The sequence below is a fragment of the Macaca mulatta genome, chromosome 6 (assembly GCF_049350105.2).
Source record: "Macaca mulatta isolate MMU2019108-1 chromosome 6, T2T-MMU8v2.0, whole genome shotgun sequence".
NCBI lineage: Eukaryota > Metazoa > Chordata > Mammalia > Primates > Cercopithecidae > Macaca > Macaca mulatta.
The window spans coordinates 69,344,012-69,362,602 of record NC_133411.1 but is presented as its reverse complement, the minus strand read 5'-3'; the positions used below and the strand labels follow the sequence as shown (position 1 = coordinate 69,362,602).

Below are 18,591 nucleotides of genomic sequence, written 5' to 3'. Positions count from 1 at the left end.
CTTGAGACAGTGGAGAAGAGGGAAGAGGATTTCAAGGAGGAAGCTGGATATACTATGGGAAACAGTAAACTGTTTAAGAGCATCTAGGACCAAATCCTAAGGAAGGCCAACATTTAAAGGCTGCATAAGTAAATGAGCAAGGATGACAAAGGAAATAAGTGGCCTCTTAGGAAGATTGGAGAGACCAACTCTTCCAGAAAGAGAAAGTCATTCCAAGTAGGGACTGGACAAGTACGTAGAAGTGAAGCTCCATGAGAGCAAGAATTGTATCTGCCCTGCTTACCACTGCTTCCTAACACCCAGCCACTATCAGAAGATCAAGTACTGGGAGGAAGGGGGAAAGAGGGACGGAGAAAGGCACAAATACATTTTCTCCCCTGGAAAAAGAATTCTTAGTTAAAAGGTTAAGAACCACTATAAAGCATCTTCATAAACATTATCTCATTTTCTCCTCACAATGTCCCCTGGAGGCGAGTATAGATCATGATCCCCATTCTACAGGAGAAATGGGTTCCAATTGGTTATGACTTGTACACAGCCACACTGCTAAATCCAGTCTCCAGGTTCTTTTTTCTGCTGATGAACATATTCTAGGATCCTAGAGCTAATGTTGAGCCCCAAGGTCATCAAGGCAGGGGCTGTCAACCCTAAAGCAAATAAATATTTAAGGAAGGGTACTGGTATGTTTGTAGGCATTTGTTAGCATGCCTCTTTTTTACAGAAAGCTTTAAGGACACACAATGATGTGAAGTTAACTACTAGGTCTATAACTGTATCCCACAGAAATTCAGAGACCCTAATCCATCCCATCTTTTTGATTCTACAGACACACACACACACACACACACACACACACACACACCCTTGCACAAAATACCTATAGATTCTTTACATAAATGCCTCAAAAGAGATTTTCCAAACAACTATTGAATCTTGACTTTTATTTTTAAATTCTTCCCAACATCCTCCTTGGAAATCTGACACATCCCTCCTTATCCTCTTCATGGGGAAACTCTAATTAGCTACTTACCATCCATTTCCACTGGTCCTTCTGATAAACTGAGCTAAACAATAGAATCTTCCATCTCGAAAAACATCTAGCCTCACAGTGGTTACTTCTCCCAATTTTTGTTATTTTTTAAGTTGTTCTCTATGGGCACCAAGGGCCAAAATCCACAAGGAGACCTGCCCCAGAACTACTTGGATGGGGGCTGACTGCTGTGGCACGACTGAAGACATTTCAGCTGCTTGGGTCATACCCATGTCAGACTTGGGGGTCTGATTTGCCACAGAAATAGCCAAATATTTTAAGTAGATCTGAATTTGGTGCAGTCTTCTGTGGCCTGCTTAAATTGGCAAAGGGGTCACCATTCAGATACCCCCCAAAAACTTCAGAATATACTCCACTTACTTTTTTTTCACGCCAATAGTGTGTTGCAGGAAGTCAGGGACCCCGAATGGAGGGACCGGCTGGAGCCGCAGCAGAGGAACATAAATTGTGAAGATTTCATGGACATTTATCAGTTCCCAAATAATACTTTTATAATTTCTTATGCCTGGTCTTTACTTTAATCTCTTAATCCTGTTATCTTCATAAGCTGAGGATATACATATACATCACCTCAGGACCACTGTGATAATTGTGCTAACTGTACAAATGGATTGTAAAACGTGTGTTTGAACAATATGAAATCAGTGCACCTTGAAAAAGAACAGAATAACAGCAAATTTTAGGGAACAAGGAAACACAATCATAAGGTCTGACTGCCTGCAGGGTTGGGCAAAAAGAGCCATATTTTTTTTTCTTGCAGAGAGCCTATAAACGGACGTGCAAGTAGGAGAGATATCGCTAAATTCTTTTCTGAGCAAGGAATATTAATATTAATACCCTGGGAAAGGAATGCATTCCTGGGGGAAGGTCTATAAATGGCCACCCAGATGTCTGGGAACGTCTGTCTTATGTGGTTGAGATAAGGACTGAGATATGCCCTGGTCTGCTGCAGTGCCCTCACGTTTACTAGGGAGGGGAGAAACTCCACCACCATAGTAAATTTGTGGTCAGCCCGGTTCTCTGCTCTCAAACCCTGTTTTTTGTTGTTTAAGATCTTTATCAAGACAATACGGGCACCGCTGAACATAGACCCTTATCAGTAGTTCTGCTTTTGCCCTTTACCTTGTGACCTTTGTTGCACCCTTATCAGTGGTTTTGCTTTTTCCCTTTGTCCTGTTCCCTCAGAAACATGTGATCTTTGTTAGACCCTTATTAGTAGTTCTGCTTTTTGCCTTTTGAAGCATGTGATCTTCGTACCTACTGTTTTACACCCCCTCCCCTTTTGAAACCCTTAATAAAAAACTTGCTGGTTTGAGGCTCAGGTGGGTATCACAGTTCTATCACTATGTGATGTCACTCCCGGCGGCCCACCTGTAAAATTCCTCTCTTTGTACTCTTTCTCTTTATTTCTCAGTCGGCTGACATTTATGGAAAATAGAAAGAAAATACGTTGAAATATTGGGGGCGGGTTCCCCCAATAATAGTGAAAAGTGATAGAAGAATACAGAAATTACTCGACTTAAATTACACAATGTATATTTTTCCTTAAAATTGGATAGATTTTAAAAACAATATATATATATGGGTTTTGTTTGTTTGTTTGTTTGTTTTGTTTGTTTGTTTTGAGACAGAGTCTTGCTCTGTTGCCCAGGCTGAAGTGCAGTGGCGTGATCTCGGCTCACTGCAAACTCCACCTCTTGAGTTCACACCATTCTCCTGCCTCAGCCTCCTGAGTAGCTGGGACTACAGGCACCCACCACCACACCCGGCTAATTTTTTTTTTTTTTTTTTTTTTAGTATTTTTAGTGGAGACGGGGTTTCATCCTGTTAGCCAGGATGGTCTCAATCTCCTGACCTTGTGATCTGCCCACTTCGGCCTCCCAAAGTGCTGGGATTACAGGCGTGAGCCACTGTGCCTGGACACTATTATATATTTTTAAAATATGATGGATTTTAAAATTGCTTTAATGGACAATTTACATACATACATACATACATATAGATTTTGGTTCAAGTGAAGAAAAATCTAATAGCAAATGTATAAATATATGAATTATGTTTTCTTAAGTTTTTTTTTTTTTTTTTTTTTTTTTTGAGACGGAGTCTCGCTTTGTCGCCCAGGCTGGATGGAGTGCAGTGGCCGGATCTCAGCTCACTGCAAGCTCCGCCTCCCGGGTTTATGCCATTCTCCTGCCTCAGCCTCCCGAGTAGCTGGGACTACAGGCGCCCACCACCTCGCCCGGCTAGTTTTTTGTGTTTTTAGTAGAGACGGGGTTTCACCATATTAGCCAGGATGGTCTCTATCTCCTGACCTCGTGATCCGCCCGTCTCGGCCTCCCAAAGTGCTGGGATTACAGGCTTGAGCCACCACGCCCGGCCGTTTTCTTAAGTTTTTAAGAAAATCTGAATACTTGTTACCTCCAAAACTCGTATTGAAATTTAAACTCCAATGTGGCAGTATTGAAAGGTGGGGCCTTTTAAGAGGTGAATGGATCATGAGGGCTCTGCCCTCATGAATGTATTAATCCATTCTTGGATTAGTGTATTAATGGCTTAATGGGTTATCATGGGAGGGAGCTGGTGTCTTTATAAGAGGAAGAGATACCTAAGCTAGCATGTTAGCATACTCAGCTCCCTTACCACGCAAGGCCCTGTGCCCACAGTGTCCCCACCAGCAAGAAGGCTCCCACAGGATGCCACCTCTCAACCTTGGACTTCTCAGTCTCAAGAACTATAAGAAATAACTTCATTTTCTTTATAAATTACTCAATTTCTGGTATTCTGTTATAAACAACAGAAAAATGAACTGATACATTAAGTTGGGGTTTTTATTTTTATTTTTTGGCAAGCTAGTATTAGAATTAACTTACTTCTTTACAGTACTGGGCAAGAAGGAAATGCACTGGGGGAAAAAAAAATGGCCCAAAGTCTACACACTAGTTGAGAGGATGGATTAGAATTCAGAAGATTTCAGTTGTAGGCACTGTTTGGAAAAACTATGCATTTTCCAGCAAATGACTTAAGCTCTTCAGGCCTCCATTTCCTTAACTCTAAAATTCTATAATGTAAGGAAAAAAATTAATTAAGCAATAAAAATTAGAAATCTGCTCATGTGATACAGAAATCTTCCTGACTTACTCATAAGACTGCAAGCAAAGATAACTAGTAGGTAAATAAAACATAGATTCATTCTATATTTTAGGAATAAGACATGTACCCTATACATTATAGACCAGGAAATTTAATGTCTACAACAATAATTTCCCCAAAAGTGCAAATTCATGTATTTAACACTAATGCTAAGTTTTAACTATTTTTATTATACTTTAAGTTCTGGGGTACATGTGCAGAACATGCACATAGGTATACACATGCCATGGTGGTTTGCCACACCCATCAACCCATCATCTACATTAGGTATTTCTCCTAATGCTATCCCTCCCCTAGCCCCCCACGCCCCACAAAACATCCCGGTGTGTGATGTTCCCCTCCCTGTGTCCATGTGTTCTCACTGTTCAACTCCCACTTATGAGTGAGAACATGTGGTATTTGGTTTTCTTTTCTTGTAGTTTTAACTATTTAAATCCTAACATGTCTTGATTACATGCATTACAATGTTGCCTAAGCCTTATATAAAATGTAAGATTTGCAAAATTTATGTCTACTTGTTAATGGCTGTCTATAATCAAAGACAAACCTCTCAGCATTTAGCTTTGAGACGGGAATGCAAAAAGAAACATAACTCATGTATTTATATAGTTGCTATTAGATATTCCCCCCGTTGGGCAGGAACCAGAATCTGTATGTATGTAAATTAAATGGTCCATTAAAATGTTTTAAAGCCTATCATGTTTTTGCTCTTATTTATATTTATAATAATAAATGCTATAATATTTACAACTGTATAATTAATCTTTGTGGGCATTTTATTACTGAAGCTTAATTCTTCAGGCCTTCGGGGAAAGTCAAATTATCTGTTGGAAAAAAAAAGTAGAACAATTTGGTCTCTCATTCCCAGAGATGGATGTGTGAGTTTGATTTACCCGCCTACCTTGGTAATGTAATGTCACAGGCAGAAAGCAAAGGAGAATTCATGGACATGAAGGACTACTATCTAAGTCTTTGGCATCCCCTGTCTACTGCTTGATTTGGTTCTGATTTAGTTGTGATTTATCCCAACATCAAACTCGCTTGCCCCAGTAGTTCTCAAAAGTAACGGCATATCAAAATGCCAGAGGCATATTGTGAAAAATAGATGCTGAGATACCACTTCAGACTCACTAATTCAGAATCTTTGCTGGGGATAAAAATGGTGGGAGCGGTAGAATTCTATCTGGAGAGAATGTTAAGCAGGGTGGCACATTCTAGATCTTAATAATTAAAAGTATTCATGATTCTGAGGCATCAGACAGACACCTCTCCAGTGTATCTAACAAAGCATATTTAAGCCATACTGAATGAGGTATCTGTCTCACGCCACGGATACAGTTACTTCTACGTGTTAGATACCACCAAATCATTATGCAGATTTTAAACTGAGCGATGAAGACACGCTTATAACTGGCTTATGCTGTGTCTGGTGCATGGAGCTATTCACAGCTTTGACTTCCAATTGAAGACTTAACGCTTTATTTTATCTACTTTGCTGGAAAACAAATTCAAAACAAGAAAGAGCAAAGGTCTTTTGTTTACAAAGTTAACATCTTGCTAACACCGTGAAACCCCGCCTCTACTAAAAAAATACAAAAAAAACTAGGCGGGCGTGGTGGCGGGCGCCTGTAGTCCCAGCTACTTGGGAGGCTGAGGCAGGAGAATGGCGTGAACCCGGGGGGCGGAGCTTGCGGTGAGCCGAGATCCCGCCACTGCACTCCAGCCTGGGGCACAGAGCAAGACTCCGTCTCAAAAAACAAAACAAAACAAAGTTAACATCTTCGTCTTAACTGTGACCCAACTGCCACAGTAACACCGTTTTCCAAATAATGCTTTTACATTTATATTTATGTAGCAGTGTCCCTGTTTGTTAAAATTAATTCGTCAAATTCAGCCTATCCAGGCAGAATTTAGGCAGCAATGTCTACACTTCAGAGGTGATTAATTCAGCCTCTTTTGGGGACCTAGAGAAGAAGGCCATCTCCTACAGTTTTAGGGTTTGCTGTTAAAGCTAGGAAACATTAAGTCGGTGGCTTACAAAGGTCTTGGTCAATCTGTCTTACAGGCAAAATCTGACATCAACCATTGGCATCGAGAGGGAAAAGGCAAGACAACAAACTTTAGTGACTCAGACTCAAAAAAATTTCTTTCTTTACAGCAGAGAAGAGAGAACTAGAAGACCTCTGAAAGATGATAACACTCAATAAACACACTCTTTAGATCTTTAGAAAATATTTAAGTTTTATCCTGAATTAAAGTCTCCTTTCAAAGGGGTACTAATGCCTTTATTCCAATTTACAATTTTGTTATAGTTGAAACAGCCAGATCTTTCATCACCTTCCATCCTCTATGGTCACTCCACGTAATTCTACTGCCATAAAATAGTGTGGTGTCCTCTCCAGGAGCTGTCAGAGGACAAGCCATTTTCCTGATTGTGGAGGCTAATGACACAGGAAGGCCTGATGTGCACCAGGTTCTGCTCCCCCAACAAGCCACCTTCCTTTCAGCTAAATGCCAAGGAAGTAAATAAGCAGCACTGCCATCAGCATATATCTCAGGGAACTCAAATAGACCTGTCAGGGTTTATGGCCCCTCCTCTATTATTTTCCTCTCTTCTGATTTTATTATTCATCTCTTATTATCATTTAATTTACTTCAGCAGTTCAATAGTATAGGTATTCATGTACAGAAATAATCATGTATTTTATATGGAAAAAAGCAATAAAGTATTTGTACATTCTCTAATGCTCATTAAAAACTGCAGAGTATAAACCCAGAGTGCTTTTCAGGTACGTTATTTTCCATTACTTATCTAATAAATGTATTAATGATTACTCAGTACACAAATAAGGATATTTAAATGCAAAGTTCTCAGGAAGTCTTATTTTTACATAATTCAACTCTTCAGATTCATTAAAAGAGATCTACTATGTTTTCAGGCTTTAAGAATAGTTGACTCCAATTATTTTTAAAAGACTTTAAAAAAAAACTGGTTCACAAATATTTTCCTTAAATATTTACCACTGCCCTTGAGGACTCCTATCAACTGCCACATCACAATGATGACGGTAATAGCAGCTCACTTTTACTCCTTGACCATCCTGACCTTATAAAATGGGCAGTCTTCATTGTCCACATTTGACAACCAAGAAAACCGAGGCCTGAAGAGATTCAGTTACTTGCCCCTTGGTAACAAAGCTGGAAAGCAAAGGGCCAGTATTCTAACTTAAGTTGCCCAACTTCAAAGCTGGAACTCTTAAACACTCTGAATAGTTTTACAGTGGGAGGTATGAGAAACGCCACTGTGGGGGAGATGGGAATGATAAGCTCTTCTAGCCAAACGGGAGAGATCGGAGGCCAGCTCAATGAGAGAGGGATGGGCAAGGAAACTGATCACAGCTGGCAGCAATCTTTTTTAAATTATGAGGGTTGGGATGGTGTCAGAGATGACTAAAGAGTGTGAGGGAAGGCAAGATGTGGAGGCGAAGAGAGGATGAAGGGTATTGGGCTAAAAGTAACCTGGCTGTTTTTGCATTCCCCAACAAATTCCTCGTGGGCTAGAGATTTATAATTCCTCCTAATTAAGAGACATAAGTTCAAAGACTTCTTCTTTGGCAATAAAGTGAAATGCAAAAACTTTTCATATTAAGAAAAAAAAAAGGGATCACCTGTACATCATAGATTTTATCCGTTTTTTTAAAACACTTTTTTTTTTTTTTTTTTTTTTGAGACAGAGTCCCGCCCTGTCACCCAGGCTGAAAGGCAGTGGTGTGATCTCGGCTCACTGCAATCTCCGCCTCCCAAGTTCAAGTGGTTCTCCTGCCTCAGCCTCCCAAGTAGTTGGGATTACAGGCGCACGCTGCCATGCCCAGCTAATTTTTGTATTTTTACTAGAGACAGGGTTTCACCATGTTGGCCAGGCTGGTCTTGAACTCCTGAGCTCAACTGATCCACTCACCTTAGCCTCCCAAAGTCCCAGGATTACAGGCATAATAAGCCACCAAGCCCAGCCTAAAAACATCCTTATAGAAACATCAAGTTTTACTTACAACTTAAGGGTAAAACTAGTAATTTTTGAAGGGAAGTTCAGCAGTACTTACAAAATTCAAAATGCATATATCATTTATTCTGGCATTTCTACTACTAAGAATCTATTACATCTATACAAATTCACACATACACACACACACATTCACACATAAAGATGGTCACAGCAACAGTGTATATACAGGGAAAAATGCAAACAACCTCCTCAAAGTCATTCAGTGAGTTAAAAGCTAAATATATCCATACTACAAATACTGTACTACAATTAAAACAGAACTACATAATAAGAGTACTAACATAAGATATTCATGACATATTAAGAGAAGAAAACTGAAGACTATTTTCTGAATTCTTTATTTTAAAACTTCATATATATGTGTGCACATGTCTGCACATGTGTGTTCATGAGGAAAAATGTCTCAGAATATGAACCATGCTCTCCACAGTGCCTGCCTTGTGAGAATAAGGGTGGTTTTGGAGACTAAGGGAGCTTTTGGGAATGGGAAAAAAAATGAGGACTTTGCCTTTTTAGATAGTTCAATACTACTACATGAATTCTTCTTTTATAAATTTTCTTTAAGTTTCACTCTACTGCACTTTAAAGATGGTATAGTGAAAGCGACTTGAACTATCTCCTACAGAATATATTTGCTAATTATACAGACCATCAGGAGACCATACCTTTGTTTTACCAACTGTCAACACCAGAATGTTCTATTATACAACAGAAAGGGTATGATACTAACAATCAAATTACCTCCCTAGGATACCTGCAAAAACTGGTTGCTAAGGCAAGCCCAATTACAATAAACACAACCATCCACAGGGAAATAAAAGGAAGGAAAATGTGACATGAGGCCTCCATCAGATGACTCCAGCTGTCACTCACTGGTAGATTTGGAACATAAAAGTGTACATGTCTTTAAAGAATAAATACCCACTTCCTACTAAGAACAAAACAGAATGAAAAATGACAGTCATACTTTTTGCTTAACAGATATGAGTCCTTATTACGTCTTAAGTATTGTGCTTACAGAAGCTATCAGGATACACAGGCCACAGTTTCAGCCTGATAAAGCTCACAATCAAATGAAAATGAAGAGCTATGCAATGAAGATGGGACTGCTGAATAGATTTGCTTGTTTGTTTGCTAATACCTGGGATAGTCTGAATAGACTGACATACAACGTGGCCAGGACACAAAGGCATTCAGAGGCAAGGTTAAGCAGGACAGGCAGACATGAATGGAATTCTTGGTCTTGGTTGTGTAAGAACCATGCTCAAACAAATTGAAATGGAAGAACAACACATGAATGCACGCCTGGGTGAAGCTACAGAAGGTACACCTTTGCAGTACAGAGCCTAGGTTCCTCCTATGCCTTTGTAGATAACCACCAGCAAAGACACAGAGCGGAAGAGATCTTAGATGTCATATGTCAATCCTCATCCAATATGTGAATAAATGCCTTCTACATTTGGCTAGCTGAGATGGCATCTCTGGGCACATGACAGGGAAGTGAGGGGTAAGTCTGGGCTACTTTCAGGATTAGTCCAGGCCATGGGAATAAAAGGGCCACTGAAATGATCCTTTCCTTTTTTCCTCTATTCTCGGTTGCGGTCAAGGCCAGTTTCCCCTCAGACTGTCCTTCCTTGTGGTAATCTGCCCAGTACAGGCTAGCCCATAGGAAGATTAGTGTAAGAAAAGCCGTAGGAGAGAAAATAAAAGAGGAGGAAATATGTGCCAGAAAGTCAGGGGAAAGCAATCTGACCTCCAATTATAGTACTATCCATCCCTTTACCGGCTTCTCTCTTCTTAACTATGAGTACTTGTGGATACCCCAATGTGAAGTAAGGTCAGTTATCTTTTTTATAATTATCCATCATATGATTAAAATTATCCCAACACTGATAGAGAAGATTATGAGCATTTTAAATACGAGAAAAAATGGGTCCCATCCAAGGTCACACAGGTAATATGTAGTGGAGACAATACTGGATTCTAGGCCTCTAGATTTCAAGTTCAGTGTTCTGTCCCTACACCACAGTTTACCAATCTACAATACATCTCCTTTAATAGGAAGCATAAAGGACAGAAAAGACCAAGTTAATTAACTACAAGAATGGGGTTAGCACTTGAAAATCTGTAAGTCTCTAGAAAAGTACTTAGCAAAGACACCTGCTTCTTTTTTAAAAATATGGACACTAGAAAGTTTTATTAGATTATAAAATCAAGAGCAAACAATTTTGCTTTGAAAATACAGAACTACAACTGGCAATCTCCTTGGTGGGCCATTAACATGAACTATCTTACAGCCTCTTTTAGCATGTAGTGGTTAATTTTATAATCTAATTAAAATTATGTGGGAAATTTTATGAAAACATATTGAAATGTAAAATGGTCTACTGACAAGGACTGAACTATTATGATGACAAATTATATTCCAACAACTTTCACTGAATCTGTGACCTTGGATAAGTCACTAAACTCATTCTCCTTGATTTCTTTATCTACAAACTACTGCAATTATAAAAATTGCAAGAATATTGCTCACAAGGAAATTGTGAAGAACAATGTGTGTGAAATAGGCTTGAAAAACTTTAATTCCCCAGAATAAACCTTTAAAAAATAAAATATTGTAAAATAATAAGAAAAACAACTACTAAGAACAACTACTAGGTTAAGTTCACAAGGAAAAGGGGAAAAACCTACTGTTAACAACATATTTTGTATTTACTCATAAATTATATATAATATGCCTTTCTTTCAAAAAAGATTTGGATAAGCTAAACCTTGTCTTTATGATGCCTACTAATCAAGTCTAAATCATATCTTAACTCTTTTATTTATGTGAGGTAAAAGTGATGCTTTTCCTCAGAGAAAAATTAAATCCTCCCAATATTCATGTGCAAGACTTTTGTCTCAAAGAAAAAGTGTATCCACAAAACCATGCAAGAAAGTACTGCTTTAGAAACAGATTTCTTAAAAGAGAGTGCCTTACATACAGATCTTTATAGGCAGGTGGGATCATGTTGTCAAGTAACTGCAAAACATTTTTTTTTTTTTTTGTAAAACATTTTTAATCCCACCCCCTATTAAGTCATTAACAATTAAAATAAGACCCTCTAGGGAGCAGATTTCCCATTTCATCACTTAAGGTCACCATGGCTTGCTTCCTACCTCTCTTCTTTTTTACCACTTGTCAAACTAGAATGGAAGGCAGGAAGGCAGCTCATGTAATTGGTCCATTTCCAGGCTGAGAGCAAATTTGATGATAAATTAAGTGAAGAGAAAGCTGGCGGGATAAATTGCTCAAATTCACTGCTCTGGAGAAGCTGTTCCTATACACAAGTTACTAGGAAATCATATTGACTCTAAAGGTAACCTGCAATCTATCCTTGATAGGCTTTCCTATTTTAGAAACTATGAAAGAACTACATCATGTGAACACATTATCTCATCCAACTTTAGTTTACATTGTTTCATTAGTTCCATTATTTCAACACAGACTGAAAAATCTTTCCGATAAGAAACTTTAGGGGCTACTATCCTTCAAAACAAGCAAGAGAAATGCAGAACAAGCAACTCATTACTGATGGAGGCTTTCGGTTTTACTAAAGCTCAAGAGAACAAAGTGATCCTAGCAGATTACATGACCTAAGGAAAAAAGGAGGGAAAGGAGAGAATGCATAAAAGTTTGAAGAAACAGTATATTCTGTTCTCCGCTTCCAATGTACAATTTAGTAAGAAGCCACAAACAGAGAAATCTCTGGGATGACCGTTAGCTGGCCTGAATTTTCACAAGGCAGCAAGATTTGAGGCAGATGATATGACAGAGCAGAAGCCTACTTGAAAAAGTCCTTGAATACATGCGCTTTTGAAGGGCTGAAGGTACTTCTGTGGCAGCGTTGTTTACACTCCTGTTATTTAACATTGGCAGACTCTACCAAGTCAAACGCTTTACACACCTTATGATGGCTACTTTAGTAAAGCTGAGCCTGATATGGGGAATACTAGAAGAAATACAACTATGTGGATTTCCTCTGACAGAGAAACCACACTAGAAGTATCTCGCAGCACCAGGAGACTTGTAAAAGAATGTTCACAGCAGCTCCTTTCAAAACTAGGCCTATCAAAAGTGAACACAGACAAATAAATAGTAGTATTCTCATACTCAGAAGACTCTAGAGCTGTGCTGTCCAACGTGGCAGCCACTAGCCACATATGGCTACTGAGCACTTGCAGTGTAGCTACCAGTGTTTCGAGCTATGTTGTGAGGTGTGTAACAGAAACCAGATTTCACAGACTTAACATGAAAAAAAGTAAAATAACAACATTTTTCTTGAACATTTATGAATATTATGATATGCGTTGGATCGATATTTTAGATATACTGAGCGAAAGAAAACATACTACCAAAATTAATTTTACTTGTTTCTTTTTCACTTCTTAAAATGTGGCTATTAAAATATTTAAAACTATGCATGTGGTTAATATTCTATTTCTATGGGAAGGTTCATGTTATATTTCTACTAGACACTGCTTCACCAGATGAATAAATTACAGGTATGTGAAAAAATATGGGTAAATCTTAACATGATTCTGAGTGAAAGAAGTCAGGTAATACAAGAATCATACTGTATTATTCCATTTATACAAAGTTTAAAAACAGATAAAACTAAATCAATGTTTAATGATGTCAAAAACAACAAAACACAAACTGCAAAGGAAGTGATAACTTTAAAACTAGGTAGTGGTTACCAAGGGGAAGAGAAAGGAACTTGTGACTGAAAGGGGGTACTTGGGGCCCTCTCAAGTGCTAAGAGCCATCTATTTCTTAACCTGGGTGATAGTTCACTTTGTTAATCTGCACATTCATATTATATGTACTTTTCTACATTTTTATATCTCATAATTTTTAAAGTTTACAAAAAAGGACCTCAAACTGCTTTTTTGAAACATTTTTATTTGCTGTATCAACTAACCCACTAAAGAAAACCTAAAAGAATAGGGTTGAGAGACTAGTCCTAGATTTCAAATCAATATAAATAAAGAAATGTAACAACGTTAGGTCCCAGAGCTGTTTAGTCAAAACTGCATTACTTTTTTCAACATTTTTAAATATTTTTAAAATTATGTCCAAATGTTTTAAAAATACAAGCAACCTATGTTTTGACAACATTATTTATCTTATATTAATGTACTCTAGGAAATAAGTGGTAGGTATATTTCTGAAAAGTTGCACGTATATATTCTTGTAAGTTGACATATTTGCACTGCATAAAATAAACACTCGATAAATGTGTTTACAAATAAATGAGAAAACATGTTCAATGTATAAAAGATTTAAAAGAAACCTTTTTGTATTTTCTTATACAAAATATTCACATTCCAAATTCTCTCTAAACAAGCTCTAATGTTTTTCTAAAAACAATTTATTTTCCTAATATGAGGCAACTGATCAGAAACTTTCCTGCACTGGAAAATAAATTTTAAAAGAAAATGAAAAAATTCACAATAGGCACAAGTCAGTGTATTGATAAGGGTGAATTAAATAAGTGCTCTGCATAACTAATATCTAGTACTTGATGAAATGTGACTAAATATAAAGGAAGTATAAGAACCAAGCTTTAACATGTATGATTTTTCTGAGCACAAAAGGCTTGGCACCTAACACAAAACACTTCAAAAGAAATGTTTTAGAATACAAATGTAAAAATCTCTTTTGACCAACTAAGAGCAATGCTGATGACCTATTTTACATTTAATTCATTTTTATGCAGAATAATTGAATTTATAAGTGAAAAAGGATCCAGAGAGGACATTTAAAGAGTCAATGTCTATACTCACCATGAACTTGGTTGATTTCTGAATTTTGGGAAAGAATTTCATCTGCTAATTTTTGAGCAGTTGGCAAAACTTCTGTGTGGTGCACTGTGATCAAATACTGTACAAACTTTTGCAGTTGGTCTCTATTCATTTGAAAGAGAGTCTCTGAAATGGGAAGATGCAGTTTGACCTGATCTGGCTTGCGGATGCGGTATAAAGACAGTGCCACAACATGGGCACAATAAAATATGTCCTTGTTTCCACAGCTGCAGGTCACTGAGGTAATCTTGCAACGATCAAAGCTGATGGCCACGTTGCAAACAGTTTCTGGCTCCGATTGTATTGCAGGTTCTGTCACTGTGCCGCTCAAGTGGAAACCTTGAGGGTGAAAGAAAGAAAGGGAGGGTTTAGCTTCTGCATTCAGATGCCATGAAATGCTCTAATTCTTTGAAATGTGTGGGACTTGACAGCAGCAAGAAAAAAATATGACAGCCTTGATATTCAAGTAAAAACATTCAGGCCACTAACCACTACTAGCACCACCACCTTACAGGTTAAAAAAAAAAAAGGTATTCAACAGATATGCTGAAGTATTTTACACAACCATATGAAAACATATATTGCCGTACATTACCATCATACCTATAGGAAGTGGTTAGATTACAGCACTCAGAGGCCATCATTACTCTACTCTGAATCGGGGTATACAAGACAATAATCCCCTAGATCAGTGGGATCAGTGGTTTTCTTCTTTTTTCTACTCCTTTTTTAAAGTAGAGTCAGTCAGCTCAGCTTTCTTCTCAAAAACAAACTCTCCCCACCTTTATTCTAGGCAGCCACTAGCTGGCCCCAACCAACCAATATTGCAACTCTAAGGGGGTCCCTTTCACAAACTTTGACCAGAGAAATTTTTAAATTTAATAATCCTTTCTGTAACATGCATAACGTATATCCCAATACAGCAATGTCTATGAGCAGCAACTGCTTATAGAATTGCAGGGCCCACCAAATCTCATATACACTACCACCTAAGTAACTCATAATGATGATTCTCTTCCATGTCACATACAGAGGAAAGCTATACAGATGTATGGTTATTACACACACGGGCGCGCGCACACACACACACACACACACACACACACACACACGGTACAAAATTACCAAGGTGGAAAAAGCCTTAAGAGGCCTTATACCTTAAACTTACACCCACACAGAAATCCTCTATGACAGTGGTCCCCAACCTTTTTGGCACCAGGGACCAGTTTTGTGGAAGACAATTAGATAATTTTCCATGGATGGGGGAAGGGGATGGTTTCAGGATGAAACTTCTACTGTTCCACCTCAGATCATCAGGCATTAGATTCTAATAAGGAGCATGCAACCTAGATCCCTCACATGTCCAATTCCCAATAGGGTTTGCGCTCCTATGAGAATCTAAGTCCACCGGTACTGGGCCACGGCCCAGGGTTGGGGGACCCCTGCTCTATGAGCTCCATGACCAATGGCCGTTTTGCTGCCTATAACGATCCACACATGAGGCATTCACCCAGCCTCGGTAGCCATTTCCCCTTGGACAGCACTAGCTACAGCTTACTGCCTTCTACCACCACTGCCCACCAGGCAGTCCTGACCGCCTTGGCCAGAGGACAACTTCTCCATGCTCTCTTTCCCTATATTGCATAGGAAGGCTGTCCTAAATTGGGGTGGATGGTAAGGGGGAGCATCCATTCAATCCCAACCTCTCTCTCTCTCAAAGCCATAAACAGTGGCCAAGGATAAGCCTGAAGGGAGTAAGAAGAATATAGTTTTGGGAACCTCCACGACTCAGACTGACCTCAGGATTTCAGGTGCCTGAAACTTGAATGCTACACAGTGAAGCCCTGGGCTCTTTCCCAGCCTTCCTCTATTGATGCTACTTTAATAAAATTCATCTAGCTGGCCACTGTTTCTTCCAGTTCCCCTTCATTCACAAAGAAAAGGATTGCTACCATGTGGGGACTCCGGAAGGGGTGGTGCACATGGAGCTGCAGAGGTAAAATTCAAGAATGACGGCCAGACAATGGTAAGGGTTTACACACAGGACATCTGAACCCCGCTTACTGTCCTCCCCCGCAGAGTCCACCCAGGTCAGACAGTTGAAAGAAATGCTACTCCTAAGAAATCTTTCAGAGGTAATATAATTTCACCTTGATTATTCTCAGCAACATTTAGTAAAATGAGAAAGGTGTTGCAATAATCTTTATCAAATGCACCAATGAAAAAAGAGCATTCCCTAAAAACAAGTCACTATTACTGCTTCACAATAAGAAATTTTGAGAATTGTCATATAATAATCTTTGGTTTTCTTCCACAAATATTTTGTTTCAGAATGGATATTCCAGTCTCCTTTATGTCTTTTAATCAACAACTTTTTCTGAAAAACCACAATTAAAGAAAGGGTACATAGTAAATATTCTAAAATTTTTAAATATCTATGTTCCCATAAAGAAAAAGTCACATGAAAAAGTAAACACTCCAGCAAATCTCAAAAATGAATAATGAGGGCGGCCTTGCTGTAATATATGCAGATGTAATATAAACCCACAATAATTAAAAATTCTTGGGACAGGCACAGATCAAGACAAGAAAATTACCAAGGGATCATAAGAGAGAGTCTGGAAAGTTCCCAAGCACATTCTGTGCATTTAGTTCAAGGCAAACTCTTGTTTTCCACCTGTCATATATGTACTTGCACAGGCAAACCAGTTAATAGGAAAACTGACCATTTATAAAATCAGTCTCTTCCCACTTAACGCTGTCACATTTCTCTTCACCAACCAACTCAGTGTCTTTGTCTCTCTGCAAAAGTGATATTGGAGATAACATTTTCCCCATCCCCACGCCTTGAAGATGGAGAACGATTCTAATCACAGGCAAAGCCAAGACAATTAAGGATCCAAGAGTTAAACCAGTTAGTACTTAAAGAGTCTACCTGGAGATAACATAACAGATGCTTCAAAAAAGACTGATTTAATTATCAAAGAAAAGGCCTTGGCCAGGCACGGTGGCTCATGCCTGTAATCCCAGCACTTTGGGAGGCCAAGGCGGGCGGATCACGAGGTCAGGAGATCGAGACCATCCTGGCTAACATTCTGAAAACTCCGTTTCTACTAAAAATACAAAAAATTAGCCAGGTGTGGTGGCAGGCGCCTGTAGTCCCAGCTACTTGGGGGTGGGGGGGCGGGGGCTGAGGCAGGAGAATGGCGTGAACCCGCGAGGCGGAGCTTGCAGTGAGCCAAGATCGCGCCACTGCACTCCAGCCTGGGTGACAGAGGGAGACTCTGCCTAAAAAAAAAAAGGCCTTATAAAAACTGGTGAGGCCCTCAAATAGTTTCTACAAAAATGACCTGCTTTATTCACATGAGTTATACAGTACAAGTCAGAAAAGAAGTATATTGAATCTTGACATCACACAATTATGCAGAAGGGAATCCCACATATTATACAGTTTTGTTACTTAAAATTTACTGTTCTTGTAAAGTGTTTTAAAAAGCAAACAATAAAATATTGTGACCTCCAAAACAATTTAAATCCAAGAGAAATGTGAAAGCACAAATAAACATATACATGTCTTATAGCATAACACTTAATATTCTGAGATCATCAAAGATTAAGGTGTTTTATGAATGTTCATTTTCCAAGTAATTCTAGATTATCTTGCAAATGCCCAAAAAATCCAACCATTTTTGGCAAAAGTATTTCTAAATGTCATAAATTCTACTCTGCCCCCCAATCAGGTGACCATTTAGGGTGTTACTGAATGGGGAAGAACTCCAACAGACAACTGCAGATGCCAGTATTTTTAAAGTAGGCTCTTTTTGTTACCTTTCTCCACCATCAGCTACCAGGATGACTCCTCTCCTATACTGCTAACTTTATAGAAACTTCTTTGTCCTCAGGTAATGGCATCTTTAATTTGACTAGCTTTGTGGCAGCTATTTAATGCTCTGAGGCCTATTGTTTTGTTTTGTTTGGCAGGGCTAGGGGTGGCTCCCCTTACCTTTAGGTGAGCATGTTAAAGGAGAGAGGTTTTACTTTAAATACAGGAAAATTATACACATACACATAAAGGGCAGCTGGTATATTACTTTGTAAGACTACGCAATACAATGACTCAGGAAATATGCAGGAATTCGACCAAGACTACTTCAGGATTGTATAGTGGTGTATTTTGGCCTCTCCAATTTGAGAAACCTTCTTTGAAATTCTACCAACTCATTCTCTGCGGATCCTAAATCATACGAGAGAACCCACAGGACAAACAAGGACACTGTTCCTCCCTCAATAATCCCAATAAGGCTGTAAGACACCCCCCAGCTGGTCTTACCTCTTAGGTTTTGTTTCAAGACAAAACAATGTTCCTGAGAACTGATTTTTGCCTTTCTGGAGTTTTGACAAACTATGATGACCGGCTGTTTTAGGGCTGCAAATGCAGAATCTTCCTCTGGGATAGTTAGCTGTTCTATATGACAGA

The 18,591-nt window shown here is 38.8% G+C and overlaps 1 protein-coding gene across 1 annotated transcript in view; it reads right to left on the bottom strand.

The window, feature by feature from the left end:
• Nucleotides 1-18,591, bottom strand: part of ZSWIM6 (zinc finger SWIM-type containing 6) — a 215,330-nt gene that overhangs the window by 61,407 nt on the left and 135,332 nt on the right. Inside the window, exon 2 of the mRNA XM_028849453.2 lies at nt 14,097-14,453. Coding sequence (XP_028705286.2) covers nt 14,097-14,453 — 357 coding nt within the window. The remainder of the gene's footprint in view (nt 1-14,096; nt 14,454-18,591) is intronic.